General features: G+C 44.8%; 6 protein-coding genes across 10 annotated transcripts; 2 read left to right on the forward strand and 4 right to left on the reverse strand.

Annotated features, from left to right (window-relative positions):
* Positions 1-4,117: 4,117 nt before the first annotated feature.
* Positions 4,118-5,169, reverse strand: LOC117897318 (probable maleylacetoacetate isomerase 1). The gene is made up of 3 exons (XM_034806086.1): positions 4,781-5,169; positions 4,394-4,724; positions 4,118-4,330 (listed from the first exon to the last, which is right to left on the reverse strand). The coding sequence occupies exons 1-3, from the start codon at positions 5,088-5,090 to the stop codon at positions 4,201-4,203; spliced, it is 771 nt and encodes a 256-aa protein (XP_034661977.1). The 5' UTR covers positions 5,091-5,169; the 3' UTR covers positions 4,118-4,200.
* Positions 5,170-6,131: 962 nt separating this feature from the next.
* LOC117897319 (probable maleylacetoacetate isomerase 2) lies at positions 6,132-9,583 on the reverse strand. 3 transcript variants are annotated; one of them, XM_034806088.1, is made up of 4 exons: positions 9,188-9,583; positions 7,266-7,443; positions 6,875-7,205; positions 6,132-6,821 (listed from the first exon to the last, which is right to left on the reverse strand). In XM_034806088.1, exons 1-4 carry the CDS (start codon positions 9,209-9,211, stop codon positions 6,692-6,694), a joined length of 663 nt encoding a protein of 220 aa, XP_034661979.1. In that variant the 5' UTR covers positions 9,212-9,583; the 3' UTR covers positions 6,132-6,691. The 3 variants fall into 3 exon arrangements, with proteins under 3 accessions (XP_034661979.1, XP_034661980.1, XP_034661978.1); XM_034806089.1 differs by lacking the exon at positions 9,188-9,583 and adding an exon at positions 7,882-7,986; XM_034806087.1 differs by lacking the exon at positions 9,188-9,583 and having other exon boundaries at positions 7,266-7,535.
* Positions 9,584-10,197: 614 nt separating this feature from the next.
* Positions 10,198-13,800, reverse strand: LOC117896697 (26S proteasome non-ATPase regulatory subunit 1). 2 transcript variants are annotated; one of them, XM_034805150.1, is made up of 4 exons: positions 13,715-13,800; positions 12,647-13,627; positions 11,279-12,586; positions 10,198-11,213 (listed from the first exon to the last, which is right to left on the reverse strand). In XM_034805150.1, exons 2-4 carry the CDS (start codon positions 13,590-13,592, stop codon positions 10,369-10,371), a joined length of 3,099 nt encoding a protein of 1,032 aa, XP_034661041.1. In that variant the 5' UTR covers positions 13,593-13,627; positions 13,715-13,800; the 3' UTR covers positions 10,198-10,368. The 2 variants fall into 2 exon arrangements, with proteins under 2 accessions (XP_034661041.1, XP_034661042.1); XM_034805151.1 differs by having other exon boundaries at positions 12,647-13,622; positions 13,715-13,788.
* A 297-nt stretch (positions 13,801-14,097) lies between these two features.
* LOC117898187 lies at positions 14,098-15,430 on the forward strand. Its single transcript, XM_034807403.1, has 2 exons — positions 14,098-15,005; positions 15,066-15,430. The coding sequence occupies exons 1-2, from the start codon at positions 14,243-14,245 to the stop codon at positions 15,428-15,430; spliced, it is 1,128 nt and encodes a 375-aa protein (XP_034663294.1). The 5' UTR covers positions 14,098-14,242.
* Positions 15,431-16,177: 747 nt separating this feature from the next.
* On the forward strand, positions 16,178-18,632 carry LOC117899713 (zinc finger and BTB domain-containing protein 17). Its single transcript, XM_034809928.1, has 3 exons — positions 16,178-17,282; positions 17,352-17,485; positions 17,540-18,632. Exons 1-3 carry the CDS (start codon positions 16,229-16,231, stop codon positions 18,251-18,253), a joined length of 1,902 nt encoding a protein of 633 aa, XP_034665819.1. The 5' UTR covers positions 16,178-16,228; the 3' UTR covers positions 18,254-18,632.
* Positions 18,633-18,745: 113 nt separating this feature from the next.
* Positions 18,746-23,812, reverse strand: LOC117899711 (arf-GAP with coiled-coil, ANK repeat and PH domain-containing protein 2). Of its 2 annotated transcripts, none has more exons than XM_034809926.1 (10): positions 23,402-23,812; positions 22,385-22,501; positions 22,212-22,305; positions 21,973-22,137; positions 21,770-21,913; positions 21,035-21,330; positions 20,705-20,821; positions 20,485-20,640; positions 19,265-20,425; positions 18,746-19,197 (listed from the first exon to the last, which is right to left on the reverse strand). In XM_034809926.1, exons 1-10 carry the CDS (start codon positions 23,452-23,454, stop codon positions 19,011-19,013), a joined length of 2,490 nt encoding a protein of 829 aa, XP_034665817.1. In that variant the 5' UTR covers positions 23,455-23,812; the 3' UTR covers positions 18,746-19,010. The 2 variants fall into 2 exon arrangements, with proteins under 2 accessions (XP_034665817.1, XP_034665816.1); XM_034809925.1 differs by having other exon boundaries at positions 20,705-20,842.
* Positions 23,813-23,815: the final 3 nt, after the last annotated feature.

Consider the following 23,815-nt stretch of genomic DNA (forward strand, 5'->3'; position numbering starts at 1 on the left):
AACAAATTCCCCGAAAATCAAGTTCTCAATTCATCAACAGAAATATGCATGGACACAGTTCCAAGTCGGAGGCCACACCACACCACACCCCATACTATATGCATATGTACGTATTCACTGCAAAATCTTTTGCCGATTCCAACTCCGTTTCTCAGCAAATGTCCGATATATGCATGTACTCCTCCTATGTTGCCCCTCGTCGTCGTTAATTGTGGGTTGTGTGTGGGCTGAGGGCGTGACGAAGAGAGGACTGAAATAAGCGGGGCAAAGGGTCAGGTTAGGGATCAGGTCAGAAGATCTGTGTCCTGCGCTTTCGAAGTGTTTATGCTTGTTTGGATTTTTATTGTTTGAACGCGTTTGTTATTTGCTGTACAAATTGAAGCTTCACGCATCCCGCGCCATCATAGTTCAGGTCGGAGATAGGACTGTGGGGAAGATCCATCCAAAGGGTATTGGATGATTGCATGATTGCTATGTGCTCACCCTTCAATTGTTAATGCCAAGCACCCCCACTTCCCGTCCCCCAAAGCCACTTATCAGACACATTCTGCCATTCAACCCAATCACAAATCTATCGCCACTTCAACTCAAATTTCCACTGAAATCATTAGAAAAGAAACAAAAAGATAAACTTTGGATAGACGTGTGCAATAAATTAATGATTTTTGTTCACCGATTCACTTAGTTTTCTATTAAAGGCATGATGATATATAACAATAAGAAGAAAAGAAGAGAGGATGATAGGAAGAAATGAAAATAGAAGAAGGAGAAAGTAAAAACAAAACAGCTGTTATTTCAACGACGGAGTCTATTAGTGTTAAAGTAGTACCACATAAAAAGCAACTTTTATTAACTATATACATACATACAGTACATGAATATTTAAAGTAATTCAAATTTGACAAAAACAAAAACAAAAACCAAATGGAATAAAAACAAAACTAAATAAAAAAGAAAAACAAAAACAATAATGAAAATCCGTAATTTGCTAAAGATACAAAAATATGTAAAGAGGAGTTCAATTTATCAATCAAATCTCGTATAGTGCATACATATATATATGGAGTCATTAATACATACATAAAGAACATAAACGAAGAAGAGATAAGAAAGAAAAAAGAATCGTTAAATATAATTTGTTATGCTTTGCCACCCCCACACTGTTATTAGAACAATTAAACATTAACGAATGCATATGCATTACATATACATATATATATAAATATACACACCTATATATAGACATACACATACAATATATACATATGTATATGAACAACCCAAGAGATGATGTTTGAAGGTACGACAAGTACTAACTGAATCATAATATAACCTCACTATAGCATTGTATTGTATAAAGCTATTCGATGGAAGACAGCTACGCAAGAGGAGTGTGTTCCGTTCATTCGATAACCACAACAGAACCGAAGAGAACAGAACAGAACAGAAGAACATAACACAATTCAACATTAGTGAAATATTAATAAAAATATATATATATTTAATATACATATATATACATACATACATACACTAAAAGTATAAAAAGTAGTCGTTAGTGTGATACATAAATTAATATTAAACAATTCAAGCAAATAAAAGCGGTTTAACGATTGAAACTTAACAAGTCTCAAAACCCCCCTCCCACTGGGAGTAATCTGTTGGGCAGCACTTTGATCAAGTGCTTAAGCTCTCCACATTTACATATATTTTCTTTATTTTTGTTTCCTTAGCTAATGGGTCTGTGCACCGGAAGTGGTGGCAGTCCGAAGAAGGGTTGAAAAATTTACATTAGCTATAAGGAATGCTTCGGATATTGCTGTGCAATATCTGACTCGCTGGAAAAGTGTATCCATAGATTCGATACAAGCAAGGAACGTAGGATAAGTCATAACTCATGCAAGTGCATCACAGTCATAGCGAAGAGATAACCCCTCTGAGAGTCACCACACCATTCGAAATGCAATATACACGTATTTTCAATGTACAAAATAGTTAACTGAAAATTAAACTTTGGATCGATCGTCAAACACAAAAACAAGTCGAATGTTTTCGAAATTTCTTCTCATACAAGTAGATACTTTGTCGAATCCAATCCAAGAAGTAGCATACGTGAGTACCTTAGCCAACGAGAACAAATGTAAAATAAAAGAAACGGCCTTCACGATTTTTTGCAGCAGCTCCCCAAAAGTCCAATATTTCGCTCAACGTAGGATTTCCGACTATGTTCATATTTTAAACAAACAACTAGATATGTATAACCATAGCAGTGAGAACGCAAAGAGGTTAATTCGATATCATTACTTTGCAAACAACTTCTTAACGTTTCTTAGGAAAATAGTACATGATAGTGGAAATATATGGAAACACTAGCACCCCTCTTCACACAAAGTCAAATTCCGTTGCACTCTCTATAGGTATTACGAACAGCAGCAATACGTTTCGATCTCTCAATAGTTATATAGAAGACACAATGAAGAAATTGGCGTGGAACGGTGGTCATTCGGAAGCGCGGAACATTTAGCAGAAAAACCAACATCATGGAAACTCATTCAAAAGTAAAAGTACTAAATCTTTTATGATTTGACTGTGATAATAATAATGACAAAACGAGAAAGGTAGAACGGATATGGAGAACAAATTAAACAAATATAGAGTATATATAAATGTATGTACATACAATACCCCGCGTATATAGGCGAAGCAAATGTAATATTAACCTAGGTGCGATACAAATTGAAGGCTCAGGCTCCCCCAACTAGGCAAATCGAATTCGGAAATTCGTTTGCCAGATGGTGGAGAACACCGAATGAGAACACACAATGTATTTGCAGAGAGAGAGAGACGTGTTTTACTTATACATATTAGCAAAATATTTAAATACAATTTTAGCAAAAAACCAAGTCCCATTTCTGAATGCGAATGAATGCCAGCCCCAGTAAGCTCGAAAGAAAATCGAAAAATAATGAATAGAGAACCCCAAAATGAAAAATGATGGAAAAGATTTAATCCTAATAAAAATAAAGAAAGTAAATACAAAAGTATAAAAAGAAGTCAACGATATTTAGTTATGCTCTATTTACAATTTATAATCAATTGAAGTTTTTTAACGATCAAGTAGTAAAGAAAAGGATTTTATAAATTTATTCATTTAGCATTCGAAAAACAAAAAAATGAAATGGATCACACATAACCACGAAATACTGTAGGATTTCTTTATTTCTCAATATCATTTAACTTGACAAAAAACGAGATATAGATTTGAAAAAAGGAAAAGCAAAAGCAAAAGCTAATGCGAGACACAGCGCAAGGAAATAAAAAAAATAGTATAGTGAACTCTTTAAACAATTAAATCAAAAGGTATCCCAAACAAAAGATGATTCTTTAAAAGTAGCTCATTCAAATTTTAACAAAACGAAAAAAACATAATTTTTGCAACTAGAAAAAAGATAAGAAACAAACTTGTACAATTGCGGATAAAAACAAAAACGTATGCAAAACAGTTACTCCTCTCTACATACATATATATACATAGCTACATATATAACCCCCAAAAATGGATCATACTCGAAAACAAAAACCGAATAAAACATAAAAGATAGTGACAGAAGAAGGATAATGAAGATTGCAAGGGAAGTCTTTATGGTGTTGGCCAGCAATAAAATGGAAAGCAAAGCTCTAGGTAGGCTGATGATCGATCGCTACCGATGTTAGATACAGTGCAGTACATACATGTATATCGAATGTAATGGTATGGTAATGTTATGGCATGCGTTTGGCGCATCTGTATGTAATAGTATTTATAGTAAAAATTTGTTGAATACATATATACACACACACGCAGAAGTACACACACAAAAACAAACTAACACATAACAGACACCCAACCGGAAACGCCAACAAGTTCATACGAAAAACATAAAAAAACACAACAGAAAACACCCAGAAACATTATAAAGATCCGCATCCGCATCCAGGATGAAAGATTAGAAATTGCAAAGCTAGGACGGTACATAAATGAATTAAAACATGGATTACACATTACACATTTAAGAACGATTATATGAAAATGACGAAACTAATAAAAATTATATTATAAATTAAACTGAAGCTTCTCTCTCTCTTAATGTTTAAACAATTATTTAATATGTAAATGCGATTAGAATGTTATTTTTCAGAAATATTCTTTATAGTCTTTTCCTATTTGCCAGCAAATTTTGGTGGACAGTCTGGCTGTTGATGTGGATGGCATCTTTTGAAGGCTGGCAAACTTTGTAGCTCATGATCCAAGCGAACAATGTTCGGATATGGAGTCAAGTCGACTTTGTATCTGTAAGAGAGAATAGAAAAGGAGTACTCGAGTAGAACAGAGATTTAATTATTAATTACATACCTTCTGGCATTAAACACTTGCGGCACAAGGCATACATCTGCCATGGATAGCTCATCGCCCACACAATACTTGCCAGCGGATCTGGCCAACACCAGATCCAGAGCCTGAAATCCGCGAGTAATCCAATGCTGAGCCCACACAAGGCTTTGCTCCTTGCCTACATGCTCCAGGACCGAGCGATTCTGAAGGGGCTGAATGCTTGCGCAAATTAGCTCTACGATTTCCCGGACCTTCGCTCGTTTCATGACATCCTGTGGCAGCAATGGGACCGTTGGGCGTGTCTCCTCCAGGTAGTGCATAATGGCCACAGAGTCGCACAACGAGTGTCCATCTGTAGACATTTGCACATTAGACATTTTCGAATATATTTATAGAGCTAATACCCACCAATTTGAAGCGATGGAACTGTCTGCATGGGATTTACTTTGCGATACTTGTCGGTGTAGACATGATCTTCGCCAGTTCGCAGTAAATTGGTTGCTTGGATATCATAGGGGATATTTTTGAGGGTCAGTGCAATGCGAACACGCCAGGAGCACGAGCTTGACCAAAAAGAGTATAGTAGTGGTCGTGGTTTGTCCGCAGCTGGTGTCAACATCTTGAGCACAGAGCTGGAACAAATACTAGCACTAAGCGGCGGCCTAAAGAATTTGGCACATTGAAGTCCCTTGGGGCTCAGTAATCTTAGAGCTGTCATTGCACCTGACTTATCTGTTTTTATGCCTAATCAAATCGATCTCTTAATGCTTGTTGACTTGTTTTTATTGATTATGAGCTTTCAGGGAATAACTGGTATCGATAGATCGATTGAAGTAGTCGTTGGTATTTTCTTGAAACCAATTATCGCTCTTGAGAATGTAGAATGAATGTAGATAAATAAATTTGAATTTAAATTTAAATTTAAAAGATATATAAGAAAACAACGCTTACTCCCATAAACTTTGACCATTTACCACTTTTCTATCAATGAGTCAGTGATTTGTGATATTCCATAGTGCATATGATCCAGCAAGATTTGCGATGCCAGAGTATAATCAGAAACTTATATCTTGAGCTTAGTTTAGCTTGAAGTTTATTTATTAATAGTATGTGGAACTGTTACAATATTTCGGAAATTATGAATATTAGTTTGTTTGTTTTGTTAGTTTCAATTTGGTTTGCTTTTGGTTTGGTATGCGAAAATGCGCAGCTCTTTTTATATAAGTTTTATGTATGTATATTTGTATGATGTGACTAATGTCCTTCGTCCTTCGGCTCGTGCATTGTACCGTCATGCAGGAGTACTTGGCATTGGCAGGCTTACAGCTACTCGTACATATGTGGGTAGGTTTGTGAACAGATTCTCACGCTCCAATTTACATACATCGACTTTCTATTAAAATACTGTGCACTTAATTTGTTGGCTTTGTCATTCGTCTATGTGCATTGAGTTGAGTTGAGAGAAATACTTGGGGTTAGTTATGCATTTGCGGAACCACTGGGAGCCATAAAATAGTGGACCCAACACTGATCGATCGCTTGATCGGTGCTGAGTGCATAGTTCTCGTAAATTACTTATGAGTTATTCGATTTAACATATAGTTTTTTCTGTTGGTATAGGTTACTTAATTCTTGACTGAAGTTTTGTACTTTGTGAACGTTTTTGTCTAGCGTATGCCCAACTTTGACATGAAGTACTTATACATATATATATATATATCTTTATATATCTTCGATAGTATTCATATTTTGTTCTTGCTTTTCATTTTAGATCCCTGAATTGAATTTTGCTTTTCGTCGTGAGTGTTCCTTGAATTTGTTAAGTTTTTGTTAGCCTAAATAAAATGCATAAAAATAAGTTACATTTAATATGTATGTATATGAGTTCATCTTTTAGATCATGTTCACATTGACAAACTAAGGGAAATTATGGAATTTATTACTCGTTTTCTTTTCTTTCTTTTTTTGTTTTTGCTTTTGCTTTTGTTTCGTTCTTTCTTGAGAATTTTTGGAATTGTTAAAGTTTTTGAATTTCATATTGGAATTTCGTTATGTTATCGATAGTATTTTTATGCATTTATGCATATTTCAAATGCTGTTAGCAAATTTTTAAATCACATCCGACTGTTTATGCTTAATGGAATCCTCGCCAGCTCCTCGGCACCTCCTCCGTCGTCCGTCCCCTTTCCTGCCCATGTTCCTGCTCACTGATCAAATTTTTGTGTTGTTGTTTGTCTTGTGTGGGTTCTGTTTGTTCCGTTCACGAACTGCAATTCACTTTTTCGTTTTACGGCGTTTTGCAGTTGTCGTCGGAAAATTCTATTTATTGGGCAGCTCCGGCGGACAGTCCGGTTGATTCGAGGGGTGGGCTGCCCGGAAGGCCGGATTGCTCTCCAGCTCACGATCGATGCGCAGAATGATGGGATATGGACGCAAATCCACATGGAATCTGTGTACAAATGGGTTAGGAATCTCAGGTAATCTTTCACGGGAAAAACTCACCTTCTGGCGTTGAACACCTGCGGGACGAGGCAGCAGTCAGCCATCGAGATCTCATCCCCCACACAGTACTTTCCGGCGGAGGTGGAGAGGGCTTTCTCCACCGCCCTGAAGCCACGTGTTATCCAGTGCTGGGCCCACTCCTTCTTCTTCTCCTCGCCCACGTGTATCAGGACAATCAGGTTCTGCAGCGGCTGGATGCCCGAGCAAATGATCTCCACAATCTCGCGCACCTTGGCCCGCTTGTGGACATCCTGTGGCAGTAGAGGGCGCTGGGGACGCGTCTCCTCGAGGTAGTGCATAATGGCCACCGACTCGATGAGGGTGTGTCCATCTAGGGGGTGTGTCCACACGGAAATAGTATAAAGTGGGCAGCTTTAAGAATAAAACTTACCGATTTGTAGGGCCGGAACCTGCTCCATGGGATTGACCTCGCGATACTCATTGCAGTGCTGCTCGCCTCCGGACTTGATCAGGCTGATCGGCTTGATGTCGTAGGGTATCTCCTTGAGATTCATCGCAATGCGCACGCGCCAGGAGCACGAGCTGCGCCAATACGAGTAGAGTATTGGCTGTGTGTCGGAGGAGGAAACGTTGGCATTAGTAGACATTTTGTAACAAAAACTTCTTTTCGGTTGCTGTGCCGGACGCCGACTGTCCGACCCAGCCCCACAAATTCTATTACGAAATCTATATTCTAATTTACACACAGAGCCAACAGCAGAGAAGAACAGAACAGGTTGCCACTGATAACGAGTTGGAGGGGGCACAAACGGCACAAACAGCACAGAACAGCACAAGCAGCACAACTATTTTCAATATTATCCATCTAGTCAAACTGGTTTAATCATTTGCATTAAATGCCATGCGGCGCTATTAATGCCTTTGTTTACTCAATGATTAGGCTGCGGAGTTAAATCTGAACGAGATCTACTTTGAGTTAAACACTTATCGATTTGCAGGCACACAGTTTATCAAAGTTTTTCTCTTTTTCGCATAGGTATACCCACATGATTCATCGTATTGTAAGCGGCGAAATGCTGCAGACAGGAGCAACGCTAGAGACAGACTGATGGGGCAAGGCAACAAAAGCACAGCCACAGTACAGCACACAGCCAGAGGACGGAGCAGCGCGGCGCGGCGCGGCGTGGCACGGCACACACAGCACAGAGTCAAGTTCGTCTTGCACCAAAAATAGCACCCGACAACAGCTGCAGAGCAACAGTGAACTCCGAATGACGAACACGCTGTGCTGGGAACAGAATAGTGAAAAGCGACAATGGCCGCGGACGAGGACGAGCCCTAAAATGATATACACACAGCGCGGCCGGATGGCTGCTGCTGCTTCTGCTGCTGCTGCTGGTTCTGCTACTGCTGGCCAATCAACCCAACAGAGCCTATCCACGAGGCCTACCCTACACCCAGCCACCCACCCATCCATGTGTGTGTGTGTGTGTGTACACGGAAAGCATAATAAGTTCCCTAAAAGTTCAATGAACCCATGAGAAAGTAAAGCCGAAAGCGTCGGACAGCAGCGGCAGCAGTCAAATCGCGAGAGACAGGCAGCAGTTGTGGCAGTAGCCCACAGAGTAGGCCGGGCCCGAACCGAGGCCGGCACCGAGTCCCGAAGTATGTCGCACCCCAAGGTCGGATAGGGGCATTAACCTTAATCAAGTTGACGTTGTCGTTGTCCTGGTCCTTGTCCTCGTCGAACGATACGAACCGAAGCCAGGCGAGGCGAAAGCCAGCAGCGGCAGAAACGCGCCAAGGACACCAAGGGGACCCCTGGCTCAAGAGGAAGCACAAGCAGCGGCAGCAGCGGCAGCAGCAGCAGCAGCAGCACGAGAGGATATTTGGCTCAGAAGTTTCGTTGAGCAGCTTTGTCTGTCCGCCCGCCCGGCGCTTGTCCGCGAAAAGGGTGTCCTTTTAGGGGTTGGTTTTGCCGAGTGCCCGCCATTCGAGGAGTCCGGAGTTTGAGTTAAAAGCCTCGCCACTGGGTTGTCGAGTCCTCGCTTAAAGTAATCCATGCTGTGCCTGCAAACGACCATATCGGCCGCCTGGCAACCCTGCCCGCCAAATCTTTCGCAGTGTATACGCGAGGTAACTGTGCAATTCTGAACGTCTGCGCATGCCCGATCCGAACGCAAAATCAAGGTTTGAGCAAACCAAAGCAAACCGAACAGAGCCCCCCCCCTGCCCAACAGAAGTCAGAGATGGGCAATGTTGCCCGGGTGGGGTATGAGTGATATTTCGGGGTAATGGATTTCTCTGCCAAACAAGGCGCCAATGACGCTGGGAACTCCGATTTGCGCTTACCTTGGCTATGGCCGATAGGGACATAGCGTTGTGGTGATACTTTGAGTAGTTAATTTTGAAGCCGTTCAGTGCCAATGCACAACCAGGTGGACGAGTAAAATGTTCTCTGTGATCCCAGCCGGTTCACTAAAAGCGGCTTAAACCACCACAAAAATTGCAATAATTTATAGTTACGTTTCCGCGCTCGGCAGTTCAGATCGTAGTAGGACGCGTTTCACTTAACTAAACACCATCCACTAAATTCTTAGGAATTATGCAAATTTTGTTTTGGCAAACTTCTGTTGTTGTTTGCAGCCGCTGAAATGCACTCAAAGCGTCGAGAACTGGAGAACCGCTGCGGAGAGGAGAACGCTAAGCTACAGCACACACAGCTATAGCGACAGGATATGCCAGGACGCAGGACGCAACTGAACGACGGAACACACTGAACTAAATAAACGAGTGCGAAAGCGAAAGCAAAAGGAAACGCAAACCCAAAGAGAACAACGATAAACTCCAGCAACAAAACACGCTTTCTGTGTGTGTGCGAAAAAGGAAGGGTGGGTGGGATAGCGAGCGCTCAACGGAAAGGGAGAATGAGATGAAAGAGCTTTTGCCAAAAGCTTTCAGTCACAAGTTTACTTTTGAGAAAACTTGAAAAAAAGGATGTTCAAACTGAGTCAGATAATTATGCACGCAAATCAATTCAAAAATTTCTATATCAACACCCCTTTGAAAGGTTTTATTGTGCAAAAGAAACAAAGAACTTCTTTTGCTTTACTACAATCAAGTGAAATTAATTGTAAAATAATTTGAATAGGCTGCCAGCCCGCCAAATCGAAATTCGAATGTTTTCACACGACTAGTTGTACTCTTCTATCGCATGGTTTCCCCTATATTGGCTGCTGCCTATTGCCATCGCCTCGCACCCAGTTCGAATTTTTCGAACTCAACTGTCAGTCAACTGTTGGTCGGTTTTTGTTCACTAATTTGTGCATAATCATTGGTTTATGTTTATGATTCACAAATAATTAAATCACATTGTTTACATCATGGACGATGAAACTTTTATTTGTATTATAATTAGAGATTAGCATTAAATCGGCATATGCAATTGTGTGTTTAGTAGATATCGTGACACGTTTGCCCAAACTAAAAATTCAGAACAATTTTACTTAGATAATGACGAACAACATGCCCATTTAGTCTTCAATGTATTCGAAGGGCTCTGGTGGCTCGGGCTCCTTCTCCTCATCGTTCATTGGACCGAAGGCGGCCACTGGTTCGACGAGTTCCTGTTCCTCAACCTTGCCGCTGTGCTGGAATACAATGATGCCGCCAATGCTGACCTCCTTCAGGGGCTCGTAGCTCTGGCTGTCGATTACACTCAGGACCTTAAGCTGTTGACGCAGGACACGTGCGGGATTTTGGAGGATCTCGAAATTCGGTTCCGGCTCCTTCTTTTCCTTCTTCTCCTCCTTCTTGTCCTTATCTTTGTCAGCGCTAGCGCTAGTGCTGGCCGCCTCTTTGTCCTTTTCCTTCTCATCCTCCTTTTTCTTTTCCTTCTCCTTCTCCTCCTTCTTCTTGGGCTTCTCCTCCGCGGGCTTTTCATCAGACTTGGCCGCTGGCTCGGTCTTCTCATCCTCCTTTTTGGCTGGAGTCGCACCCTCTTTGCTGTCCTCATCCACGTCCATTTTCTCGTCTTCCTTCTTGTCGGCATTCTCGCGTCGCTTTTGTCTGGCGGCAATTGAGAGCACTGCCGTGGCCACCTTCTCGCGCTCCTCGCTCTTCTTCTCCTCAAGCGGTGCAGGATAGGCATACAGCGATGGCTTGGCAGCCGACCTGAACTCCATTTTGGGCATCTTTAGGTCCGAGTTCAGACCAATGACACAGGTCGGCGTGAAGGCCAGCGACAGAGTGTGAGCCAGGGGGAACCAGTACCAGTACTGAGTGAAGGCCAGCATTCCGACGACAGCCTGCAGATTGGTGTGTCCGGTGCGTGATTGCAGAGAGAGTGTGGCGTTGCGACCGCCAGCATCAATGATACCTGGAAACCCGAAAACGATCCGATCAAGTTTGTTTTTTTACAATCCTACCAAAAGGTGAACTCACCTTGTGCCAAAATGGCTCCGTATTTGGCCATAACATCCTCGTGCTTGTTGCTAATGACCTCCGCATACAGCTGGCGGAAGAAGGTAGTCTTGGGGCAGCTCTGGTCCGTGTGCTGTATCAGGATCATGGCCGAGGCAATCAATGCTCCCTGGCGCACAAAGTTCACGGGATCGAACTTGACCATCGGCTCCAGCAGAGCAATGGCTTCGCGCAGCCCAGTGCCGGCGCAGGCAATGCCCAGGGCCATGGCTGCTCCGTAGCGCACGTGCGGGTTGTAGGACTCGGCAAGCAGACTGACCACCGAAGGACACTGTTCCGGTGTGCGGAAGAGAATGAAGCCAATGGCGGTGACGGCAGCCCGTCGAACATCGTCGTTCACATCGGAGACGGCCACGTGCAAGAGCTTGCGAATGGCTTTGTTGCTGCCGGTTCCATTGTATGCCATGGCCAGGGTGTACATGCCGGAGCGACGCAGAACGGGATCCTTGTCGGTGGACAGACTGGTAACGAGCGGATCGGCCTCCTCAAGGCGAGAGAACATGGTCAACGATATGCCGACAGCCAGACCGCGAAGGATCTTCTCGTGCTGCGTTTCCTGGGCATACGACACCATGTCCTCGATGGCCTGTGCGTTCTTGGAGCCCAGCATAACCATTCCCATTGCAATGCCCGCCGCCTCGCCGGTAACGGCATCATCCTGGTACAAATTGAACTTCAACTGCTCGTACAGATCCTGTCGGTGGGTGCCCATGCCGGCCAGACCGAGGCCCAGGCAGCCGCCGTGACGCACATTCTCGTTCTGGGCATCCTTCAGCTGCTGCAACAAGTAGTCAATGATGTTGGCTCCGTGATTGGCATGTATGAGGCCCAGAGCATAAAGCGCGCCTCCCTCAGAGTAGCCAGAACTGGGACCTGCCTCCTTGGGCAAGTAGCTTTGCATCAGCGCCAGCGAATCCTTTTCGTGTCCACGATGGATGACACCCAGTGAGGCGGTGGCCGTTAATTTGGCCCAGTTTGTCGCCCTCGCCAACCAATCCAAGTTGTCGCGAAGGAATTGATCGGAGGTGGTGCCGCTGTGCATGAAGGCATTGGCGATGACAGTGGCCGTGTGGCAAATGGACACGCGCACAGCCTCTTTGGTGCCGCGCAGCACCTGCAAGTCGGCATGATTGCTGCGGATGAGGAACTGCAGCTGCAGATCAATAGAGATCTCGCCGGACAGAATGGAGATCAGCTTCTCGATATTTTTCTGATGCAGTTTCTCCACTTCGTTCAGGGAATCGATTGTGCGTTCGACCTTGGGCTCAGCTGGAATTAAAAACCATTCAGTTTATTCAACCAAATGCTATAAATTAGTCTAAGACGTACCTTCTTTTTCTTCCGTAATATCTTCGTCCGGTTTGGCTTTATCTTCGTCAGACTTGGCCGCCGCATCGCCCGAGCTAGTTCCCTGCGGCTTGAATGTGCTGGGCAGGGCTGTGGGAATTGGAGCTGTATCCTTGAGAGCCTGCAGTACGTTGCCCAGAAATTCTTGGGTGGCCGACTCGTACAGATCGAAGGCGATCTGATAAGCCATCAGATTGTTTGTCTCCACAGCGGAACGTGTCAGAGTGTCTAGCATTTCTGCAACGGCCAGAGGATCCTCGAGGAATATGAGACACTGGCACATGTTTACATAGTCGGGCACGCCCAGGTCCTTGTAAAGGCCCACCAAACAGCGCAGCACCTCGTTGCGGAAGCCGCGATTCTGTATCAGCGACATTGTCACATTGTAGGCATAGGCCAGCATGCCGCGTACATCGTCAGACTTCATGATGGCCACCGTGAAGATGTCCATGCGACGGGTCTCCAGCGCAATACCCAGAGCCTGCCTGAACTGGTTGTCGTCCAGGCAGCGCTGGATCATGCGATTCACAATGCCTTCGAGGCGCTCATCTACAGCGGTGGCTTCCTTGGGGTTCTCTATGAACTGTACGCGTTGGGCAATGTAGAAATCAATGCACTTGGCAATGATTGTCTCCGTGTATTCGTTACGCGCATTCACATCGAACAGCTCTCCAGCGCCCAGCGCATAGGTGAGGGCATCCTCAAATGATCCCAAGTGATAGAATACCTTGGAGGCAACCATGCCAGCCAGTTTGTTTTCCGGGAAACCTCTGTCCTCATGCAGCATCTCAATTTTCTCTATGGACTCGGATATTTCCGGCCAAAACTCGTCCACAATGTTGTCCAGCTTCTTCAGGGCGAATACCTTAAGATCTGGCATCGGTTCATCGAGTAGGGATATTATCCCCGCGGCGGATGTAAGACTCATCTTTGTGCTTCGTTTTTTCCAGCTGAATATCTGTTCTACAAAAGTGTAAATGACATATATACAATTTCAAAACCAAATTTGTCTAAAATCATTTCAATTCAGGTAATTTATTCCGTACTAACCACAATTTGCACTTCTTTTTATAATTTTTCTTTTATGCCGAGAAATGCTAAATCACCATGTACCAGTGTGCCCGCGGAGTTATCGGTAAAATATACCGACAGTTCCTCGGAAATATACCGAAATATACCCTTGCATTTTCTAAATAAACTCTAAATATACCGTAAATATTAAAGAATTATATACGATTTATCAATTAATTCTCTACAAGATTGGCTAGTTTTCACGACTTTTTTTGTTGGAATGTTTACAATATTTATATTAAAAATATTTTTAAAAAATTTCAGAAATTCAGAATATATCAGTCGATAAGAAACAATTTCGTCGATAGGCACTGCAAATTCGATGAATCGAGCATTATCGATGGTTTTGCAGCTCTATTGACCTCAAACAACAACAAACATTTTTAGATTCAAATTTTCTGCATTTTTAAATTGTTAATTTTTTTATAAAAAGTACAGAGGCAGAGATATCAAACTCAACAGTCGTACATTAGTGATTTTTTTTGTTTCGTCCCGCGCCGTCAAGCAATGTTGAATGTGTGCCGTCTGTGTCTCGCAAGCGACGCCACATTTTCGATTTTCAATGGCCAAACAGCCCTTAGGATAATGGCTTGCACTGCTGTCGAGGTGCAGCCAAACGATGACCTGCCGCATAGCATCTGTCCGACGTGTCGTTTGCGAGTCGAGGAGTACTATGCGTTTCGCAAACGCTGCCACGCCGCGGACAGGAGACTGCGGCATAACAAGGTGCTGCAGAGCCAGGACCCGAAAGGCGGGCTGTTAGACAGTTTGTTGGCAGCCGAGGAGGAGAGTGAGTTGAACGATGTGTCGGACTGCACAGCCACTGCCTGCTCAGAGAACAACGCCCAGTGGCGCATGCAGACGGCTCTCCTTATCCGCACAGAAATCGATTCCTACAAAAAGGAGCTGCTGAACGTATGCAAGCAGGAAGTGCGTGCCGAGATCGAACAAGAGGTGCGCCAGGAAGTGGAGGAGCTAATTGTAGAAAACGCTAAGAAAAAGTGCCGCATCAGCATCCTGGATGATTTGTTCTATGAAATGGAGCGATTCTTCTTACGCAAACGAAACGAGACGCTGAACGGTAGTTTCAAGGGCTCGCAGAGCTTCTTCTCCGACTCGGACACAATGCAACTGGGCAGCATTGCGTCCTCGAACCAGGTGATGGCGTTTGAAGGTTCCGACTTCTACGCATCTGAAGCTCAGACAGAGGCAGCTACCGTACAGGAGGAGGACATGAAAGATGCCAATGTAAGCATTGTGGATCTCGTGGGTCAGTTCTCTTGATATGGAAAATGTTTGTGGTAGGCTAAAACTATTTCTTACATTTTAGAAAATGATCCAGACCCGAAAACTCCACCGAACACAGCACCAGCCTCAGTCACAGCTCCTAGACAAATTGTGCCAGTGACCATGGTGGAAATACCCATGACGGGTTCAGAATTGAATCACTTGCGAGAAGATTTCAGACCCGATATCTTCCTGCTCTCTGCATCTACCACTGAAGTAACGAAGCCAAAGCCTCCATCGCTCAAGAAAGTATCTCAGCAAAAGAAAAAGGATAGCCCATGCCGCAAGGAACGTGGCATACTATGTCGGAAGCACAGCAAACGCTACGACCCAGCATCCGTGGACACTGCCAACTGTGTGCGCTGTCGTCTCAGACGCGGAAATAGGCGTAACTCCACTGTGTCATAGCGTGTACATGTATCCATAATATAATATATATAAGACCACTTTTTTTTGGCACGTCTATAGTTATAGAGCTAAATAAAGATTAAGACTAAGATTATTACCATTATTTATTTAAAATTAAAGCCTTCGCGCCCTTTTTTTGCCTAGACAAGCTCGTTTTGCAGCACTGCTGCAAATGAGAAGGTATATTTTTGAGGGGTCATGCGGCATATATATCCGCGTCCACACGGTTAAAATTTCCAAATTGTTCTTCATTTTTGTTGTTCGTTTGATATTTAACTACGAAAATGAGTTCAATGTATATTGACAGTAAATCGGTATACAATTGAATGTTTAATTAATTTAAAATTCAATTTTTAAGGCTTGTTCAATATCGGGTATCGAAACTCACAAACGTATGTGTTTCAAATTTTCCTGTTTACAAAATATGGATCGAATACTACTAAAATATGGATACTACTGTTGTCTACTCACGTAACGTTTTAGGCTATTTTTTTTTTGGTTGACCTTTTCAGTTTTAACATTACTCAAAAAACCCAATAGAAAGAAGTCATGAACACTAGCCAATTTTATGCAGAATTGATACATCAATTGGAAAAAATTATAGTTTAAGCGCTGAAAATCCTTACTAGCTGGTAATGTTATGCAGAATATTAAAAACTAGGAAAATGTTATAGGATAAACGGTATATTTTGAAAATGAAAAGGTATATTTCTGAGGGTCAAGCGGTATATTTTATCGATAGATCCGCGTCCCCACTGGTTACAATTTCCAAATTGTTGTTAATTTTTGTTGTTTACGATGCCACAGGCGGAGTTGTCTTATCCCGACTTGAAGACCTTGTGCCGCCTGTGTCTAAAGGAGCATCTAGATGCCTACACCATCTTCAGCGATGATGCCACGGAGCTCTCCATCCCGATGCGACTGATGGCCTGTGTCTCACTGGATCCAAAGCCATCAGATCCATTTCCCAAAAAGATATGCGACGAGTGCCGCTACCAACTGGAGAAGTCCTTCCTGTTTCGCCAACGCAGCCAGGCGGTGGAGAAGAAACTGCGAAAACACATTCGCCTGCTCGGCATGGGCAAGAAAAGCCGCGTATTTTCAAAGGAGCCGGATGACTACGACGAGGATGAGCTGGAGTTTGAGGAGTCGCTGGCATTCATAGCCCAGCAAGAACAGAAACGCGAGGCACTGGCAGAGAAATGGCGTGAAAAGTTTAAGAAGGAACAGGAGATGGAGTTCGCCAAGCGTTTGCAGTCATCGCGCTTGGTGCTGCGCCAAGAAGTGGCTGCAGATGTGCGAAAGGAGTTGGCGGACGAAGTGCGAAAGGATGTGCGTGAGGAGCTTCGCAATGAGGTGAACGAGGAGATTCGAAAGGAGCAACTGGCCAAACTCGTAGGCGAACTAGAAGTCTTTCTAGTCGAAAAGAAAGCCGGCTCGTGGGAGCCGATGGAACCAGAAACAAAGCTCGCAGACCAAGAGACCGTTGCAGATTCGCCCCCAGCCTCACTTCCCACTCATCCCATTAAACGCTGTCTGAGTTCTGCCTCGAAGCACTCCCCAGCACAATGCCTGAAAGCGGAAGAGGTCGAATTCGTGCTTGGCGGCGATCCAGAGACTTCAGCCGCTGATGAAGTTGAGTTGGACCCCATCGACATAGATGAAGACGCCCCAATAGATGCCACCACTCATGAGTTCACTGATATTAAGATGGTCGATGTCGATGCTGGAGATGTGGTGAGGACTGAGGATGGAGAAATTTACATTATCAATTCGACCACTGCCGTGGAGCCCAAGCACGACAGCCCCCCGCCAGAGTTTCAACAGGACAGCGACATCACGTCTTACAACAGTTAGTATGAGATTCTATGCGCAAGGAATATCATATAGATTAACCCTGATTAATCCTGTTATCGTGCAGTTAAGGACGACGGGGAGATTCAGTTCAGCGGAGAGAAATCGGAGGAAATGGGCGATGTTGTGGTATTTAACTTAGACGGCGACATATCTGAGGAGCAGCAGGTCTACAATTTTGAGCAGAACGTAATCATTGTGGTAAGTCCATTGAACGCACGGATAATCCCTATAACAATCTGCGTATCCTTTTAGCCCAAAGAGAAATCACTCAAACGTGACACCCGCCAGCCAAGCAAAAGGAAGCGATCGAGCGAGTTCGTGTCGAAGCAGTCGCCTCGTGAGCCCCAGCCAAAGGCCTGTCGAGTAACCGATACGGTGAAGACGTTTCAATGCCAAATGTGTCCAACGGCCTTCCCCACAGAGAAACTGCTGACGCGCCACCACAATGGCCACATAAAGAACCTGAAGAACGGCAAGGGTGGCACGTTGCAGTGCCCCATTTGTGAGCTGCAACTGTCCTGCGCCAGTTCCCTCAAGCGCCATATGATTATCCACACCGGCCTCAAGCCCTACAAATGTGAGGAGTGTGACGTGTCCTTTTCGCAGCGGGAAGTCCTCAAGCGCCACATGGACATCCACACGGGGACAAAGCGTCACAAGTGTTCGCAGTGCCAGAGTTGCTTTGCCCAAAAGTCCAACCTGCAGCAGCACATTGCGCGGGTGCATATGGGAAACTCACGAACGCACAAGTGCCATCTGTGCGAGCGCAGCTTCAATCATGTGTCGGGCCTCAGTCGCCATCTCGTTGCCCATAATGGCGTAATGTTCTCCTGCACGGAGTGTGGGCGACAGTTCAATGATCGCAGCGCCGTTCAGCGGCATCTCCAGACTGTACACAAGATCAAAAACAAAAGAGTGGACTATACTTCCGAACAAGAGCCAGAGTTTGAGTTCCAAGCGATTTAGTTTTAGTTAGATGCAATAAAAAAGAATTTTAAACTCGTACTTACTGTCCGCTGAGCCAGAGGAGAAACAGCAATGACCATTTTTAATTAATTTAATTCGAATAAGTTACAATTTTATTCTGAAACTAGGGGGGGATGCTCACAACAGTTGGCACCAAATATCATCAACATATGTATCGGATTGCTTTGATAACATGCAAACATTGAAACAGCTCTTTAACACCGAGAAACATCATGACACGACACACAATACAATACATAATTTCTAGCTAGACATAGTACATACATTTAATATAGTTACAATATAAAATATCGTGTAATAAATACCACATAAGATGATGTACAATACGATTTAGGCAAATACATGTATTTTAAATGATCATTTTACTCTATAAATACGTACGTATAACTTTAAGCTTAAGCTAACAACGGGCTTGAAATGCTTCGGAACAGAAATTAAAGGTATATATTAGATATATGTTTGCAAAATGCATTGAAAGTGTGTCATCGTACTTTTAATTGGAAGCGACTTTCGAGTGTGAGATAGCCTACAGAAAACGACATCCATTGACTTGCTGACAATTGAGAAGACATCGAAACCGTTTAACAGTTGGTATGCGTAATGCGCTCTATAAAGCCAATAACAATCCAATATTCGCCCTAACTAATTAATCCATACAATATCCATAATAACGAGTAAGTTTTCAACTTTTTAGACGCGTCGGCGTCGGTGTACTAGCACCCGTACTAGCCCTCTGCTAGTCGGAGTTGGTCAGAGAGCTGCGCTGCGATTCCAGTGTGTTTGAGTCGTTGCGCTGACGCAGCATGCGCGGCTGACTGGCGGCAAAGTTCGAGAAGTCCTTCATCACATCCTTGTACGTCTCATCCTCCCCATTGTATTCGTCGTTCAGGCCAATCTCATCGTTAAGTCGCGTCAGACGAAGACTGTAAAATATTCGAAATTGCAATTGAATCAACGATTTGACAGGACTCGGGAAAGTGTTGTTCTTACAGGGTCACAATGTCGGCATTTTTCTGATCCACGGCTATGTCCAGTGCCTTTTTGCCGTCACTTGAGGCCAGGTCGTAGGCGGCCTTGTTTTTTAACAGCAGATACACCTGGGCGATGTGCCCCTTAGCCGTGGATATGTGAAGGGCACTGTAGCCAAGCTCATCGACCGCATCGATGGCTGCTCCGTTCAGCAGCAGATACTCGCAGGCCATCACAGAGCCGGAGATCACGGCCTGATGTAGAAATGAGCGCTGACGATCCTGGGGATTCTTCCATGTCTTATCGGCGCCCAGGGCAAAGGCCATGCACATTACCGGGAGATTGTGCACAACAGATGCCTTGTAGAGCAACTGATTCGCGTCCAGCTGTGTGAAGGGCACCTCCTCCGGTAGCTCCGGATCGGACTCTCCTTCGGTGCTCTCCTGATCGCTGCCCAAGATGCAGGGCGTCTCATAGCTTTCGAGGCCTAGGTCGTCACCAATGACCAACAAATCGTCGCGCGAGATGCTCAATGACATTGATGGAATGTTGATCGATTCATCATCATCATCTTCGTCCAGCTCGTCACCAGTTTTGGCCGTATTATAGATGCTCGGATCGTCGCTCAATGTTTTTGGCAGAGAACGCTGCTGGCGCCTCCTGCGCAGCTTCTTGACAGCCCACTTTCGTGTTCCGCCCAACGGCAGCGTGGCATGTTTGACAAGAATGTTGCTGCCACCACCGCTGCCACCTTCGTCCGCCACACCGCCGCTGTCTATGCTCAGTACCTCGGCAGTTTCACTGGCCAGCAGCTCCTGTGGCTTGGGCATGGCGCACACAAACCGTCGCTCCACATACTTTGCCTTTATCCAAGCCTCGCGCACTCCAATCTCACACTGCTCCGTGGGACGCTTGAGCTCACAGTCATCGCCCACTCGCGCCTCATATATGCGATTAACCACCTCGTTGCCGAGCTCCATCATGACCTTGACATTCTCCGTCTCCCAGGCATCCAGAGTCAGAGAGCGGACCTTGCTGTAGTGGACGCCGAGGCTGCGATGGACACCAGAGCACTCGATGCACAGCGTAATGCCCAGATTGATGGAGGCCCAGCGCGGATCCTGGCTGTGACAGTCACAACATAGTCCATTGCCTGGTATCTTCAAGAACTCCTCCCAGTGGCTGCAGGCGTAATGAAAAAGCATGAATACATTTTTGTTTACTAATTTTCTTCCACTTACATTCTCCGCTTTGCTGGCAGCGCATTGGGCATGCTCGTTGACTGTGGCCGCGAGTTGTGCGTGGCGTCATGCTGAATAGCTGCCCCAATACTGTGCTGCAGTGCGGAAATCCACAGGGAAAGCATATCGGCTGAGTCAGCCTGGAGAATGTGAGATCTAAATGGGTGTGACAAACGATTAGAACCTGCTATCTGCGGCTGGCAGCGACCCAGGTACTCACTTGGTTGGCGAAATTACTTCAAAACAGAAGCGGCGATCGCCCTCGTTCACCGGCCGCACACTGCAGATGCGCAGGTCCTCCTCCATGACCGAAAACGAGTCCTCGTTGCTGCGTTTTCTGCAATGCGAATCCAAATCACTTCAGCGTTCAGCACAACACATCACCATCACATCACATCACAACACAATAAAACATCACAAAAATCAAAAGTTTGCAAATAAAAGTAGACGATTAACTAAGCAAGCAAATGGTGGGATAGTGTGTTCGTGTTGGGGTTGGGGTTTGCGGGGGGGATGTTTGAAATGATCAATGGGAGAGTCATGAACCCACCTGTAGACCAACTGGTTGTCGCTCAGGTAGAACCAACGCCTGCACCAGGTCTTGAAGCCCTTTGATTTTTTCTTAAACAAATATCCCTCGATTTTGTTCGAGGCACTATTCGTGTTCGAATCGCAATAGCGATTAACGCTCATGTGTCGGTTCTGCATGACCTTCTCCAGCTGCTGGTAATCGCCACGCAGGGCATTCAAATCCTCGCTGATGTTCTTGAAGAACTCGTCGAAATCGTTGCACAAGTCAAAGCCCTGATGGTAGTAGGTCACGCACGCCTGATAGTAGTCCAGCAGCTGTCGACCCGAACACCCGAAAAACATGCAAAATATAAAACAAGATCAGCATGAAAAACGTGACAAATACAAAGAAACGGCAATAATTGTACAGCAGAAAGAGTGAGTGAGAGTCCACGTCGATCCAGCAGCAAGCACACCCGATAGACAACTGTAAGTGCCATGCCACACACCACACACTCAACGCCTGCACTGACTCAACGACTGTTGATCATTGGTTATAGATATGCAGTACAGGCGAAAAAACAGCAATCCGTACAGTACAGTACATATGTACTCATCTGTATATCACACAACAAGAGTGACGTCATGCCAATAACAAAACCCCCCCTTGCGCTGTGGATTTATTTACTTTTATGTAGAAGAGCCAGAGACCCCTTTCATTCATGAAAGATAAGAAATGCTTAGGCTGGCAGTCTTCGGGAAGTTCTTTACTCACCGTGGACAGTATGGATGGGACTTTGCGAGACTGCGCGAGTGTTATGTAGTTGACATAATCCAAGGCGGTATGCTGGAAGCAGGACTTTGAGGCGGAAAGGATATTAGCTGCCTCTTGCACTTCCTGCGGGCGATTTTTACTGGCCTGCACAACAGAGAGCGATTAAAATAACACGGATAATGTGAAATAGACTTGAAACGAACCTGCGCGTTCTTTATCAATGCATTGTCATAGCCCTCGGACACCTTGAGAAAGTGTCCCTTGTAGTCCTTTACCTGATTGATGTCGTCCTTTACGAATACAGTGAGATTTTTGAGCACCGTGCGACTGGCCTGATCCAACAGAATCGTATGGAACTTGTTCATTTCCTGTCAGCAATCAAAGAAAAAAAATGGTTAGTTTGGCGAGCCTTTTTTTGTGCGGACAACCTGCTTGAACCCACCTGGAAACAATGAATCAGCTTTCCCAGCGCATTGTGGGCGTTTTTGTTGTCGAGAAAATGCTGCTGCAGATCCCACAAGGACATGGCAAAGGCGCTGTGACATGGTAGGAAAGAGGAGTAGTTGAATCGATATCAATGAATATGCATGAGACGGAATTTATATGCGCATTTACCTCTGGTTCTTGACATACTCCTTGCCCGAGTCGACGGCCACATTGCACAGCTTGATGATTTTCTCCAGCCGCTGCTCCAAGTGCTCAATATCGCTCTCCTCCTTCGACACAAATTGTCTGGACACACACAGAAAAAAACAAAATTGAAAACGTTGGCACAATCTTGAAAATGTAAACAACAGCGCAGCAGATGCTGTAGATGGTAGGAATGGGAATCTCGATGGGGATGGATGCTGACGTTGCTCTTGCTGTTGTGTTGTGGCGATTAAAGTTGCCTTTGAACAAAACATTATCTGTGCGTGCTTAATCCAAGAAGCCATCGGTTGTCCGAGGGGTACAGACTGGAGCGCACTCTTTGTGTCGTTTTGTGTTTACGATGACACTTTTAATTTATGCCATGCCGCTCGCTTTATTAAAGCGATATTTGCGCCTCCAATTAAAGTGGAGCTGCAGGGCAGCGAACGAACTGTTGCGTCGCCTCTTCTGGGGCTAATCATCTTCTCTGCTGCTCTCTAAGAGCATCGATTTGTCGCTCAGCGGACTTTGTTTGTGTTTACGAGCGAAAGCAGACTCAATTTTTGGTGAAATCTTATCATCCGAATGTCTGTCTGTTCGGCAATTAGCGGGGAAACAATAGAAATTGGTGGAACGAGGAGATGGATGGCATGAGTGAGGGAGAGGGATGTGCAATAGTTTTCCATTCGCTGAGATAAATTCCAAAGCAGTGACGGGACGGGCAAGTGCAAAGTTTGTTCGATTGATGATTAAGCCCGAAACAGTGTTTGAGCCGCGTATGGAGAACAGAGACAGAGAATGTGGAAGAATGAGGGGGTGGAGGGTGGCTGATAGCAACCAGTCACGCTACATGGGCCGAGGCTCTCTCTCGCATCGCAGTAATGCAAATATCATCTGCCAAAAGCGGAAACAGCGCGCAAAAAGGCAGGCTCAGCCAAAGATACGGGAGCGTGGGGGCGGGAAGAGACGTATGGATGGCCATGGCATGGCCTTGGTACGCACCTGAATCTCGGCGAATCCTTTAGACATTCCTCAAACTCGATTGTGGCGCGCATTATTAAACACACACGAAGGCACCAACCAACACCCAACACACACACACACTGCCTGGCTGGCCTGTTGCTGTGGCACTTGCACTGTTGGCTATTTGCTAATTAAGACCGAGAGATAGGCTCTAGGCTGCAATATTTTTGGCCTGTTGCTGCTTCTCTCTTGCTTCGTTTGCGGTTTCGATCCGTGAGAACCTAATTGTGGGCTGACACTCGCCAGGGGGACGTTCACATTGTATTCAAACCACACATACACATCTACATTCGCGTTCTTAATAACTCAAATGCATTAAATCGTGATATTAATGGGATAAATTAACTAAATTCACAGGCGCGCACCAACATAAACTAAAACGTCTCACTTTCT

This window comes from Drosophila subobscura, chromosome O (assembly GCF_008121235.1).
Source record: "Drosophila subobscura isolate 14011-0131.10 chromosome O, UCBerk_Dsub_1.0, whole genome shotgun sequence".
Lineage (NCBI taxonomy): Eukaryota > Metazoa > Arthropoda > Insecta > Diptera > Drosophilidae > Drosophila > Drosophila subobscura.

Coding starts and splice junctions, on each gene's coding strand:
- LOC117899711 (XM_034809925.1), bottom strand. CDS start 23,454: ATGCGCGCCACAATCGAGTTTGAGGAATGTCTAAAGGATTCGCCGAGA. Junction 22,306..22,384: donor GAGTATGTCAAGAACCAGAG/GTAAATGCGCAT, acceptor ACCATGTCACAG/CGCCTTTGCCATGTCCTTGT. Junction 21,331..21,769: donor TCCCATCCATACTGTCCACG/GTGAGTAAAGAA, acceptor TCGGGTCGACAG/CTGCTGGACTACTATCAGGC.
- LOC117899713 (XM_034809928.1), top strand. CDS start 16,229: ATGCCACAGGCGGAGTTGTCTTATCCCGACTTGAAGACCTTGTGCCGC. Junction 17,283..17,351: donor CGACATCACGTCTTACAACA/GTTAGTATGAGA, acceptor GTTATCGTGCAG/TTAAGGACGACGGGGAGATT. Junction 17,486..17,539: donor AGCAGAACGTAATCATTGTG/GTAAGTCCATTG, acceptor GTATCCTTTTAG/CCCAAAGAGAAATCACTCAA.
- LOC117896697 (XM_034805150.1), bottom strand. CDS start 13,592: ATGAGTCTTACATCCGCCGCGGGGATAATATCCCTACTCGATGAACCG. Junction 12,587..12,646: donor TATTACGGAAGAAAAAGAAG/GTACGTCTTAGA, acceptor TTTTAATTCCAG/CTGAGCCCAAGGTCGAACGC. Junction 11,214..11,278: donor CGGAGCCATTTTGGCACAAG/GTGAGTTCACCT, acceptor TCGGGTTTCCAG/GTATCATTGATGCTGGCGGT.
- LOC117897319 (XM_034806087.1), bottom strand. CDS start 7,482: ATGTCTACTAATGCCAACGTTTCCTCCTCCGACACACAGCCAATACTC. Junction 7,206..7,265: donor GGTTCCGGCCCTACAAATCG/GTAAGTTTTATT, acceptor CACACCCCCTAG/ATGGACACACCCTCATCGAG. Junction 6,822..6,874: donor CAGGTGTTCAACGCCAGAAG/GTGAGTTTTTCC, acceptor ATTTGTACACAG/ATTCCATGTGGATTTGCGTC.
- LOC117897318 (XM_034806086.1), bottom strand. CDS start 5,090: ATGACAGCTCTAAGATTACTGAGCCCCAAGGGACTTCAATGTGCCAAA. Junction 4,725..4,780: donor AGTTCCATCGCTTCAAATTG/GTGGGTATTAGC, acceptor AAATGTCTACAG/ATGGACACTCGTTGTGCGAC. Junction 4,331..4,393: donor CAAGTGTTTAATGCCAGAAG/GTATGTAATTAA, acceptor TCTCTCTTACAG/ATACAAAGTCGACTTGACTC.
- LOC117898187 (XM_034807403.1), top strand. CDS start 14,243: ATGTTGAATGTGTGCCGTCTGTGTCTCGCAAGCGACGCCACATTTTCG. Junction 15,006..15,065: donor AAGCATTGTGGATCTCGTGG/GTCAGTTCTCTT, acceptor CTTACATTTTAG/AAAATGATCCAGACCCGAAA.